Source organism: Lissotriton vulgaris, chromosome 1_1 (genome assembly GCF_964263255.1).
Source record: "Lissotriton vulgaris chromosome 1_1, aLisVul1.2, whole genome shotgun sequence".
In the NCBI taxonomy this organism is placed as follows: domain Eukaryota; kingdom Metazoa; phylum Chordata; class Amphibia; order Caudata; family Salamandridae; genus Lissotriton; species Lissotriton vulgaris.
Genome location: NC_141685.1, coordinates 1,943,507,027 through 1,943,520,554, shown reverse-complemented (window position 1 = coordinate 1,943,520,554; position 13,528 = coordinate 1,943,507,027). Strand labels below are relative to the sequence as shown.

At 50.0% G+C, this 13,528-nt stretch overlaps 1 protein-coding gene across 1 annotated transcript in view; it reads right to left on the bottom strand.

The window, feature by feature from the left end:
* Positions 1-13,528, bottom strand: part of METTL25 (methyltransferase like 25) — a 619,072-nt gene that overhangs the window by 429,478 nt on the left and 176,066 nt on the right. Inside the window, exon 4 of the mRNA XM_086919632.1 lies at positions 2,397-3,032. Coding sequence (XP_086775758.1) covers positions 2,397-3,032 — 636 coding nt within the window. The remainder of the gene's footprint in view (positions 1-2,396; positions 3,033-13,528) is intronic.

Here is a 13,528-nt window from a genome sequence, read left to right as displayed (position 1 = left end):
ACAGAACCAGTTGAGATTGGTTCCCCCAAGCCCTGTATCAGACAAAGAGAAATACAGTATATATACTAGGGCTGTTACCCCATGAAAGTGTGCTTTCTTGTGCTACTTGAGGACTTGCTGCTGCTGGGCCCCAGGAAGAACCACCACGAGGGACTGCCTCCCTGCTGGAGGGCCCTGTGAGCTGGCCTGCTTGGGCCCAGCCTTTGCCCTGAAACTTTTAGCGCCTCATGAGCACTATATCTTTATTCCAGGAGGAGTGATTGTGTCCTGCAGAAGTTTCCTGAACTCAATCCCGGCGGGGGGATTCCCCCCTGCTCCAGAGGTGAAGCGGGAGCCTAACCCACGTTGTATTGCTGCCCGGAGTGAAGAAGAAGCGGGAGCCTACCCCGCATTGCGGTGTCTGCAGGAGTGGAGCGGAAGCCCACCCTGCTGTTCGGTGCCTGGCAGTGTTGCGCTCCAAGGGAACCCCGGCGTGGGGATTCCCCCGTGCTTTGAGGAGAAGCAGGAGCCCACCTCACATTTGCGTGGAGAGAGGAGCACGAAATCGGAAGTCAGGCGCCTGTGCCTGACTGTGGGCGGAGCTCCTAAAACCAAGACGGGGCTTCGTGGGCTCTTCCCGCCAAAGAGAAAGACAGGCAAGCTACCCGGTTGGGGGCGGGGCTGGGTTGTGTACCGCGGACCAATCCGGACTGGACGTGCCCAGGACAGAAGTCAGGCTGAGTGATGTCTGACGGTGGGCGGGAGTCTACCCCGCCTTAGCAGACCTGGAGTTTGAGCCTCGCAGGCATGTAGGAGAAGGAAAGGCAGAGGGTGCAACGCCAGCGTAGACTTCGCTCCACGTCCCACTGCCGTTGTGTCCTGCAACGAGAGACGCCGCCAAGCTTCCCCTGCGTTGGAGGAGGCCGGAGAAGTCGATGGACAGCAGCCCCCGTGAGTGGGGCTGCCCTTGCACACTGTGGTGCCGAGAGGAAGCAACGGAAGAGCCCTTGAAGAGGGGGCTCACGGGGCACATTGTATTGAAGTCCCGGCATGGGGATTCAGAGGCACAGTGGTGCCAGGGCTGATGCTGACACAGTTGCAGCGCAAAAGTGCGGCAGCTGCACTGAGGGGGCATTTTTGTTCCTTAGTCCCGGAGTGGGGCATCAGAGGCACTGTTAATGCCAGTGCTTGGTTGTCTTTCCCAGCTGCACAGCAAGAGCGCGGGCAGCTGCAAAGGCAAGGTATTCCTTTTGCTTTCATGAGGAGGAGGGGCTGAGACGCCCCTGTGCCCCAGTACATCCTGCTCATTGTTTTCACTGCCAAGGCAGCTGGGGGGCCAGTTAGAAGGCCCTATAACTCAGAGCCATGACATTTGGGACAGAGGGCATTTTGGGTCCCAGTGAAAGGCCAGTTGGCCTGGGGTCATTTTAATAGTGATGCCTAATGCAATTGCGTAATGTGGTTATGCTAAAGGTGATGTATGCACCTGGGGAGTGTTACTGCAGTGCACTCTTAAATGTGAGTTATGCATAATTTGTTTATGCCTAATGTGATGCAGACATAATGCGTTTTTATTGCTAGTGACAATGCTAAGTACAGTATTTCTACCAGTAGTTGCTGGTTGCCATATATTTGCTACTTGTGCTTTGTGATGGTCTGACAGTGGCCCGATTGGCCCTGTCATGTATATAATCACCTGGAAATTGCTACCTGGTGCCAGTTGGCACAGTGTATATGTATGGTTATGATCCAGTGTGTTTTGGATAATACAAAGGTTATTTTTTATATAACCTTGTGTGGAGTTTCTTTTGTGATGTGCCTAGTGTGTTGCTGCTGTGTGTGTGTGTTGCACAAACACTTTACACATTGCCTCTGGGAAAAGCATGATTGCTCGTGCCAAGCTACCAAGGGAGTGAGAAGGGGTTATCTTCAGCATGTAACTCCTTTTCCCTGACTAGAGTGGTGGTTTCTGCCTGGCTTTGGCGCATGCCTAGCCAACCAGAAATCCCATTTCTAAAAATGGACATGTGCACCAAACGGCCTATTATAAAGACATACTTCTGAACTTGCATCCAATGCAGGTTACATTGGTGATGGGATGGATGGAACTCAGCATTGCCCATCTCCGACTGTACCAACGCATTCCATGCCACAAATACTTGGTTCGCTGGGTGGGACTGGCCAAACTGCAGTTCATAAGCAGATTTTCATAAGAATTGCAAAATAAAACAGAGCCCTATCCCAGCAGTGTATTTCGAATATCCAAACATACGAGAGGGCAAATGCTATCAAACATGATGGTTGCAAAAGAGAAGAAAAGCCTACCGCTTTTAACAAACACATTAACGTCACTAAAGATCACATGACGGCTTCGCATGGCCCTCATTACAATAAAACATGTAAATATGTACACATACCTCTAAGTCCTCAATTACATCGTGGAGCTCAGTTTCTGCGGTGATATATGAAGTTAAAGGCGAATATAAGTTTGATTCTCGCAACCTGTTTGCTTTGGCTTTGATGTTTGCCATTTTTCTGTGCTCCCTTTCTTCATCAGAGAGAACTTTTTGGCAATGTTTTGGTGATGTTACAACTTCCACAGCATCAACAGGCAGGATATTTAAAAAAGAGAATTCGCTTGTAGGAGATTTGTCTATATCCCGCACTGTGCAATACTGGTTGTTTAATTCATTACTATCAGGCATGGCAAGGTCTGTAAAACTACCAGAAGAGTTTACAGGCGGAAGCTCGGGCTCGTCCTGGCCTCGGCCTAAACCAATGTTATTGTTACTTAAAAGCTCTCCACTGATACTCGCTTTACATTCCGGGTTGTCAGGCAATGCCCCTCGTTTTTTCTTCGTTTCTGACAGCTGGCCATTGGAATCTGCCCTGGCTCGGCTTCTATAAACCTTCCAGTATTTTTTCAATTTCCGGTTCCTCTCAGTAGCTCCATGGGTGTTTGTGCTGGAGGAATCAATCCCATAAACCTTGAGATCATAATGCATGGACAAAAATGAGCTCAGGTAGCCCTTTCCAGAGCCAAGGTCAATCACCTAGAGGGAAAAAAACAGAAAGAATCACCCATAAAACGCACCCATCTTAATGAACAGCAGATTAGTTAAACATTTAAACCAAATGTCAACTGCAAGGATTCGTCTACTCAAAGCAAACAAATGTAGGCCCCCACTGATTTTTCTCAGCTCTTGTTCTGCCAGGGGATATAGTGTTGACTAGACTTTCGGTTTTTAGTTACAAACTTCAAATTGGATTATTTTTGAAGTTTTTCTCAGGAAACAATTTGTCAGTCAGTCAGTCACAGTGGTTACTTATACTAGTTTCTGAGAGTTTGAATCTAATTTTAAAAGTTGCTTTAAATACATTTATATCCTTTTAAAACAAGCATTTGCAATGCAATAGGTCTCGCATTAGGAAAGTTTGAGCTATTGGTATTGTAAATGACACATTTTTTATTTATGTGTTGGTTTTGAAAATAGCAAACTTAATAGCTTTGTCGTTTACAATGCCAATAGTTTTAACTTTCGCAAATGTGACACCAGGGCCGGACTGGCCATAGCGGGCACCGGGCGTTTCCCCGGTAGGCCGCTAGGGTGGGGGCCGATTTTGGACCCCTGGGGGCCGTTTTTTTGTTACCGGGGGTCGGCAATATCGGCCCACAGTAACAAAATCGGCCGAAACCGGCCCTCGCACACTGCTTTGCTGCACTTCCCCTCACCCCAGGGGGGGCTGTCTGAGCAGTGTGCCAGGGCCGGTTTCTGTTCCCAGTCCGGCCCTGTGTGACACTTATAGCATTTGTAATGCAATATGTGTTGTATTTACGTGACTTAGATGTATTGATATTTCAAATACCAATGGCTTTTACATTTTTTAATAATGGATACTTAAATACAAGTTATTGTAATTTATAACAGCAATAGCTTAAACTTTTGTTAAAAAAAATTGTGAAGATTATGTAAATTGTATTTTCTTGTAACGAAAATCCAAGAACAGAAGTGAAATATTAACATCTTTTTGTGACATTTGTAATAAAGCTTAAACATATTTGAACCAGTTGTTGAATGGTTGCACAGATTGATGCTGTGGTGGCGCTGAGTGATGTTGTGGTGGCGACGAGTGATGCTGTAGCATTCAGTGATGCTGTAGTAGCGCCTAGTGATGAAGCATTTCCCATGAGTGATGCTGTGGTGGTGCTGAGAGATGCTGTGGCAAAGCAATAGATAGATAAAGTGAGGGCGATAGATAGATACAGTGACGGCGATAGATAGAGTGTATTTATGTTGCATTAAGTAGCATTGAGTAGTGTAAGTATGAGGTGTGTAATTATACGGCACTAAGAGGTATTAGGTGGAGTGTATTTACGTTGCATTGAGAAGAGTAATTATATGGGGTGTAATTATGTGGGACTGAGTGGTAATATGGGGAGTGTATGTTGTATTCAGTAGAGTAATTATGTGGCACTGAGTGGTATTTGGAGTGCATGTTGCATTGAGTGCAGTGTAATTACGTAGCATATAATTATATGGCACCGAGTGGTATTGTTTGGAGTGTATGTTGCATTGAGTGCAGTGTAATTATGTAGCATATTATGTGGCACTGAGTGGTATTGTGTGGAGTGTGTGTTGCATTCAGTAGAGTGTACTTTTGTGGCACTGAGTGGGATTTGGAGTGAATGTTGCATTGAGTGCAGTGTAATTATGTGGTGTGTAATTGTGTGGCACTTAGTAGTATTTGGAGTGTATGTTGCATTGAGTGCAGTGTAATTATGTAGCATGTAATTATGTGGCATTGAGTGGTATTGTGTGGAGTGTATGTTGTATTCAGTAGAGTGGAATTGTGTTGTGTGTACATTTGTGGCATTGAGTGGTATTGTGTGGAGTGTGGGTTGCATTCAGTAGAGTAATTATGTGGTGTGTAATTATGTGGCAGTGAGCGGTATTTGTAGTGTATGTTGCATTGAGTGCAGTGTAATTATGTCGCATATAATTATGTGGCACTGAGTGGTATTTGTAGTGTATGTTGCATTGAGAGCTGTGTAATTATGTGGCGGTACAGAGTGTGTGAGGCAGCGCAGTATGTGAGGCAGCGCAGTATGTGAGGCAGCGCAGTGTGTGAGGCAGCGCAGTGTGTGAGGCAGCACAGTGTGTGAGGCAGCGCAGTGTGTGAGGCAGCGCAGTATGTGTGTGTGACACAGCGCATTGTGTGTGTGTGAGGCGGCGCAGTGTGTATGTGAGGCGGCGCAGTGTGTGTGAGGCAGCGCAGTGTGTGTGTGAGGCTGCGTAGTGTGTGTGTGAGGCGGCGCAGTGTGTGTGTGAGGCAGCACAGTGTGTGTGAGGCACCACAGTGTGTGTGAGGGAGGGCAGTGTGTATGTGAGGCAGCACAGTGTGTATGTGAGGCAGAGCAGTGTGTGTGAGGCAGCGCAGTGTGTGTGAGGCAGCGCAGTGTGTGTGTGAGGCAGCGCAGTGTCCATTGTGTGGAAGGCCCTGGTTACTTCAGCATGAATGACGCACCTGCACTTTGTAGCAGCTAGATTTAGACCGGCACTGCAGGATTATAAACCCCTTAGAAGCTCTTGAATCGTTTGTACATCCAGTTCTAGGGTCACAAGACACATTCTTTTGTTTTATCCATTTCCAATACACGTGGCTGTGTTAAAATGTGACGTGGTACTGCTTAGCCCAAAACATGGGCTTCAAACATCTGGTCGCAGAGCGGTGCAGCCGCCTGCAGGCTGGAAGCACACGGCTTGATATAGAATGACTTACATTTAAAGAACAAGTCGCAGGCTGAAAAGGGCGAGGGCAACACTCCCACACAGCATGCTGCCAGCGGGCGGTGGTCTCAACCCCTGCTGTCTTTTGGCTTTGAAGCGCTGTGAGGAGGAGAAGGAGGAAGAGCTTGGCCACAGGGTACAGTTTTATTTCTGCACCCAAGTCAGCTTCAAGCAGAAGACATGAAAGCTACCAAAATTTGCTGCCCGGCAGTGAGACTGCAACACGTCCGGGGACGAGCAAACTTAAACCAGCTCTTCCCAGGAAGAGGGTGCGACCGTGCGAGCTCTCATCATAAATGCTCCCACATTGCCTGAGATATCTGCGTAATCCACTGCCGGGTGCAACTTAGACACGAATCTTGCATCCACCTCCATGCTGGTCCTCGTCTTAAAACGGCGTCAAGTTCGGAAAAGATGATGTCCTGCACCGCATCTTCTCCTCGTGTGCAGGCTGTGTGCAGGTACCAGTAGCTCTCTGTGGAGCGAGGGGCTGCAGGAAGCAACAGGCACTGAAGGCGGGAAGGAGCCAAGGAGAGCAGGGCAGATAAATAGGGGAGTGGGACACAGCATCCAAGATATCCAGTAGGAGGGTACCTGTCATCCCTGAGGCCGGGGGTGGGGTGCAGAGGGAGGGTGAGTGGGGGAGTAGGAGTGGTTTGGAGAAGAGATGCGCTACTGACGCTGAATGCAAGGACCCTACCGCGGGGGTAGCCCCTCTCCTCCAAGCACCGGGTCTTTCGCAAGGGTGGGGGTCAGCCACCTATTACCTTCGCCCTGAAAGTCTGTCTGGGAGTGGGGGCTCCAAGAGGATGTGGCATAACCGCTAGAGCGGTCGTCCTCGCAGCTGTGAAGCAACCCGCAGTCACATTACGACTTTCTGATTACATTGGTGGTGAGGTGATGTTAGAGTAGGTGACTAATGAAAGGCAGTGACGGTGCAACCCCCAGGGTGCGGGGCTGTTATTCTGGGAGTGGGTTTCTAAGTGATTGCCCTGATCATCTGCCACGTGTTTTCAGTTGTTTCTCTTCTGCACCACGCACGTGCGTCTTTAGCTCAGGTGAGCAGCGACACGTCAGGCACCGCTGTCCTGTCTGTCTCCTGTCACCCGTGACAGACCCAGCTGCTTGCTGCTTCTGATGTTTATCATGTCTTTCTAATCTCACGCGCTCAGGGCAGGTTTTGCTGGAGGGGACAGTGAGATAATCTTGTTATCGATTCTGAAAACAACTTCTCGTCTTATTAGACATTTGTAGTTACTTAACCTAAGATATCATAGACGCATTTTGCAGCATATATGCAAGGGTAGCAAAAAAATAAATGAACAAATGTCTTTTTTCCTCCTTGATGTGATGGCTGACTGACGACTGCCCAGGGAATAGGCCGCTCCCACCCACAGAAAACAATCGTTTTTTTCTAATAAAAGAAGTGTTTCAATAAACTTCAATAAGAAAGAAATGTACTTGTGACTCACCTGACACAAACATACACATCGAGGACACCAGTAACAGCAACATCGCAGCTCTTCGCGTCTATAATAACAAGCTTAGTATCCGGGCTGGGAGGAGTGGGAGGGCGGGGGCTGCCTGCGCATGCGCATGCGCAACATTTTAAAGTTTTGTTTTGAGGTCGGAGCGCGAGCCCGGAGCGATAGCGAAGTGCTGTACCGTACCTGAAGTCCCGGGACCCAGGAGGGGGCCCGGGCGAAGACCAGTGGGGAGACTGCAGGACCCCCAAGCCTAAGGGGAGAGCCCCGCTTCTTGCTGGAATGACAAAGGAGCTCGAGTGCTCTGCGAGGCTCCCGAGAAGCCCGAAGCCCAGTTAGGTAAGAGAGGGGAGGGGAGAGGGGGTTGCCTGTATGTGTGTGCCTGCGTCTGGGTGCCTGCGTGTGTGTGTATGTGTGTGTGTGTGTGTGTAAGTGTAAGTGCGTGTGCGCTCATGTGTGTGTGTCTGTGTGCATGCACGCGCGTTAGGCTGACTTGCTGGTAATGTGGACGGAGCCAACGTGCGCGTTCACGCAGGCAAATCCAGCAGCAGATGCACGTGGCGCCCTCCTGTCCCTAATTTCCCCGAGACGGACGACTAAAGTTGTCGAACTGGAGCATCCTTCGGATGCAACTCCAGCTCGACCTAAAAAGCAGTGGGACGGCAATAAATCTGTATCCTAACTGTTTTCTTTAATATGCAGTATTTAAGACATGGAACACTTAGTGAAAGAATGGTAGGTTGGGCTGTTATAATATGTATCTATGAAACTGGAAATATTCAGGAAATATACACCAAGAGGTAGATATATAGTTGTAGACAATAGTAACAAGAATTTGCAATGCAATCAGTCTCGCCATTGGGACCTTATAGGAATTTAGCTATCCAGCACATTAGCCTGGGTGCTAAAAAATCTACTGTTCTTTAACATGGAGGGAAAGTAAGCACCAAACTGCGTGACACACCAGGTATGGGAACACATGGAGAGAAATATTGCCTTTCAGTGGGAAGTGGTATAGTCCAAAGCTCTGATTTTAATATAAAATCAGGGCCTTCGGTGGCCATGTCACTGAAAATACAAGATTTGATAATTTGATAAGCTAATTTCTATGGACTAGAATCTAGAGAATGCTAAAGTGTTTCTGGTATTTTACTGACCTCTGCTGGTCGCCTTCTATCAAGAGAGTTAAATAGAGGCTGTTGCCAGGAAAAATTAAAAAAGAAAGTCCTTCAGCAGAAAGCAATTCTAGTATTTTACTGACCTCTACTGGTCGTTTTCTATCAAGACAGTTAAATAGAGGTCTCGAATGCTCAACCAAAAAATGTGGAAAAAGCACACAGGACTCCTACATTTTTTGCGAGTGTGAAGATTACTCTTTGAATTTTGTACTGGACCTACTGTGTTAAAGAGGCATACAATGTGGATGCCTGAACACCTAATCTGTGTGCGACATATTCGTGCATTATATATACCTGTATTACACCTGCTTTGAGTGAGTTATGGTTGTCCTTTTGTACACAGTTTTTGAGCGTAAAGAAAACGTGCACTGCTACCCTTGCTATGCATGTTCTGAGCTCAGTGGTGGTTGCTCTGATAATACATATACAGTGCCTAGTGCGTTTGTGGAGGAAGCTTGTGCTGCTGTTGCACCAGTTCAAGAACTGGAAGCTTGTCCTGCTCTCAGGTCTTGTATCTTTTGTGTACGTATGTGTGTGTGAAAAGCTTGCTACTCGACCTGCACTATTGTTACAGAAACGTGCACTGCATGCGTCTGTACTGCACCTGCTTTGTGTATGATGGACTCTTCGACTGCTGATGAGTGTATTGAGCCTGGTCTGTGTGTTAGGAAAGCTTGCACTATACAAGACAACTGTGGATGTTTGTACTGCACCTTCTGTGTGTTTGTGTAAGTGGGAAGGTCATTCTGTGGATGCCTGCACTGTACATGCACTAAAACTTGCATTCCTGTTGTCAGTGCTATACAAAGTCTGATAAATGGAGGCTTAGCCTACTTTACCTGTTCTGTGTGTTAGTGAAGCTTCTAATGTGAAACTTGCAAGAGGGACAAGCATCCACGTCCTGTCTCTAGTGCATCATTCTCCGAGTGTGTGAGCTAAGCGTGCTAGCATACCTTCTGTGTTTCTGAGAGATGCTTGCACTGCAGATGCCTATATTATACCTGTTCTGTTGTAGGAAGGGGGAGGCTCTAGTTGGCGCAGTGCAACACTAGCGACAAGCAGAGACTCTCTCTTCCTCGTCAGGGCTGAGGGTTACCTTCCAGACAACCTCTGCTTACCCTCTAGGTAGTGTGGCTTAAGCAGTCGTAGGCTAATCTTTGGGGCACATAGGGTTAAACACTTGCAATAGTACACCTTTACAACCAACCCACCACACAACGAGACCAGACTGTATTCTGTAAAAATATATATCTTTATATAGATTTTAAGCAGGCTTGTGAATACAGTCAACGTACTTTACGATAACGGTTGCAAGTTACTCAGTTCAGGTTACCACAGTTCTTATAGCAGTTCTCTGAGGGCCCGTAGGCCGGTGTTAACCAAAGTTCTTGTGGAGCCGGCGGCTTCCAGGGGATCTGTCCCACGTCGCGATGCCTTCCCGGGGTCGCTGATCGTTGCGGCTCTTCAGCCGAGCAGGTCACTGGTCATCCGGGGCAGCGGTGTTCTGTGGCGGCAGGGTCCTCTCCTCGTCGTCCGCTCCGACCCTGGAGGCGGCGGCTGTGCGGCGGTGGCAAGTGGCAGTACGGTCCCCAAGTGCAGGACGTACCCAGCCAAGTGCCGGTGCAGCTGTGGGCTCACAGCTGGGCTGTCGGGCAGGCTACCGACCTTGCGGATTCTCACAGGGCAACTGTCCGTCTTTGCAGGTGAGTGGCTGCTCGTTATGCAGTCACCTCGAGAGCTCGGACCGGACGGGTCCTCCTTCGCTTTGCTCTCGGGCTCCCGGTGCAGTTGCGGTCACGGTGTTCGGGCCAGCGGCGGCTGGTCCTTACTTTGCTCTCGCTGTTGCTTTGGGCCCCGGTCACGGTGGTCAGGTGGATGTCGTTGCCTTGGAGGAGATTCCTCCGTCGGTGCTGCGGCGATGGTCAGCACCCGCAGTCGCTTTCTTCCAAGGGGGTAGCGTCCACTGGTCCTGGGACGCTGGTCAGGGGGCAAGTTCAGTTGCAAGCCCTTGGAGATCTCTTTAGCAGAGTTTGGCACAAAGTAAAGCAAAAGTCTTCTCGTAGTCTTTTCTTCTTCCTCTCCTTCAGCAGCAAGGCACCAGACACAGGCAAGAGTCAGCACCCTTCCTTGTCTCTCACGGTCCTTCTCGTAGGGCAGAGTCCTTCTGTGGCCCAAACCGGATCTAATTTTCAAGGAGCAGGGCTCCTTCTCTTATAGGCCAATTCTTTTGTTCTCGCAGGCCAGGGGAGCCTTTGCATAGCCACTCTCAGTCCTTGAGTACCCCGGTGGGTGTACTCCGGCTTCTGCTTTCAGTGTGAGGGGCAGGCGCATCAGACGCCCCACAGGAGGTGGAGCCAGCATTGTGCGGACAGGGGTGGCCAGAGTACCTTGTTGATGGGGGCTTCGCCCTTCCTGGGCCAGGCGTCGGCAGAGTCATCCGCCGCTCCCCAGGAGGGTGGAGCCAGCATTGTGGTGGTCGAGCACAGCTACAGTTCGAGTCAAGAGGCACTCCTACCTCCCACTAAGGTGTAATCTGCGCATTCACCACCTGTCATCCCTCCAGCCCTGTCACTCACACATCCCAGACAGTCAGATACACATACCAGCAGAGGCGGGCTGAAATGGTTAAGCAAGCAAACGCTAACTTTCTAAAAGTAGCATTTGCAAACCTAGGATACTAAAATAAACTTGACTACAAGAAATATTTTATCATCCTGAGTTCAGGCATACTAAACATGACTCGCTACCATGCTCCTTGAGCCTGCGGGGATTATAGGGTGTAATAATTCTCGCAGCTCAGTCTGGCCTAATGGAGCAGGTAGCCTTCAATAGTGAAATACGGTCTTGGTTGTAAGTCACTACTAGGACATGCCACGCACATCAGGGCTTGTCCTACCTTACACCTACAACGCACCCTGCCCGCAGGCCTACCATAGGGGTGACTAATATGTAGTCAAGGGAAGGGTCGTTGCTGGCAAGTGGGGGCACTTGCCCAGCTAGCGTGACAGTACGAGACCGCACGCGGGTTCTGCGGTCGCAGTTCCCAGACACATCTTTACGGCTGCTTCGGTGGGTGGCGCAACCAGCGCTGCAGGCCCACCAGCAGTATTGGCATCTACAAGCCCCGGCACTCTCTAGTGCACTTTACTAGGGACTAACAGTAAATCCAAAGAACCAATCATGGATACCAATCGCATGTACAATTTACAGTAGGGAGCACTTGCACTGCGGCACGGGTCGGCCGTGGCGCAGTGCCCTGAGTATCGGAAAACCAGCAAAACATCGGAGGCACATCAGCAAAAAGTGGAAGGGAGACTCACGCCAAGGTGCCAGGTCTAACATGTGTCCCCTCCAGCTGAAATGTGGGGGGAACTACCCTTCCCCAGGGAGTTCCACATCACTAAGGCGGAAAAATCTGGACAGACCGTCAGCGTTGGCGTGATCGGTGCCAGGGCGGTGTTCCACCGTAAAGTCCATACTCTGTAGAGAAATGGACCACCTCAACAGTTTCGGGTTCTCACCCCTCATCTGCATCAACCATCTGAGGGGCCTGTGGTCCGTCTGAACTCGGAAGTGAGACCCAAACAAGTAGGGTCTTAGCTTCTTCAGCGCCCAGACCACAGCAAATGCTTCACGCTCTATTGCACTCCTCCTACTTTCCCGTGGAAGTAACCTCCTACTTATGAAGGCTACGGGTTGGTCAAAGCCCTCCTCAGTCATCTGTGAAAGAACAGCCCCTACACCATGCTCTGAAGCGTCTGTTTGCACTATGAATTCCTTGGAGAAATCAGGAGCCAGGAGCACGGGCGCCGTGCACATGGCAGTCTTCAGGGTGTCAAAAGCCTTCTGACAGGTGTCAGTCCAAATCACATTCCTGGGCTGCTTCTTCGAAGTCAGCTCTGTCAAGGGGGTCACGATCGTGCCATAGCCCTTGACAAACCTCCTGTAATACCCAATGAGCCCCAGGAAGGCTCTCACTGCAGTCTGGGTCTTGGGGGGTTCCCAAGCCAGGATGGTCTCGATTTTGGGCTGCAAGGGTGCTACCTTGCCACTCCCAACTTGGTGTCCCAAGTACACCACTGAACCCTGCCCAATCTGGCACTTGCTTGCCTTGATTGTGAGGCCTGCTCTGCGCAGGGCCATCAACACTTCCCAGAGGTGTCGCAGGTGTTCTGGCCAGGTGCCACTGAACACCGCGATGTCATCCAGGTAGGCGGCACTGAACTCGTCCAGTCCAGCCAACACCTTGTTGACCAATCTCTGAAAGGTGGCAGGGGCATTCTTCATTCCAAATGGCATAACCCGGAACTGGAAATGCCCATCTGGTGTAGAGAATGCCGACCTCTCCTTTGCCCCATCGGTCAAGGCGATCTGCCAGTACCCAGACGTTAAATCAAACGTACTAAGGAACCTAGCAGCCCCCAGCCGATCAATGAGCTCATCAGCTCTGGGGATGGGGTGCGCGTCAGTCTTCGTGACTGAATTGAGTCCTCTGAAGTCCACACAGAACCGGAGTTCGGGTGTGGCTCCCGGCGCAGCAGCTTTCGGAACCAAGACCACGGGGCTGGACCAAGGACTGCTGGAAGACTCAACCACCCCGAGGGCAAGCATCTTGGAGACCTCCTCCTTGATGCAGGCCCGGACCCTGTCAGTCACCCTGTAAGCCTTATGCTTCACAGGTAAGCTGTCTCCAGTGTCCACATCATGGACGCACCAATCTGTGACACTCGGAACCAGGGAGAACAGGTCTGGAAACTGCCCCAGCAACTGACGGCAGTCCTCCTGTTGTTCGGCGGTCAGGGTGGGTGAGAGGTTAACTCCATCCACTGACCCATCTTTCTCACAGGCCACCAAGAGGTCAGGAAGAGGCTCCGACTCCTCCTCCATTCCGTCATCAGTTGCCAACAACATGCCCACTTCGGACCTTCGCAAGTGGGGCTTGAGGCGGTTGACATGTAGGACCCGCAAAGGGTTCCTGGGCGTCTTCATGTCTACCAAGTATGTCACGGGGCTCTTGCGCTCCACAACCTCATATGGGCCTGTCCACTTATCTTGAAGGGCACAGGGCTCCACTGGGGCCAGGACATACACCTCTTGT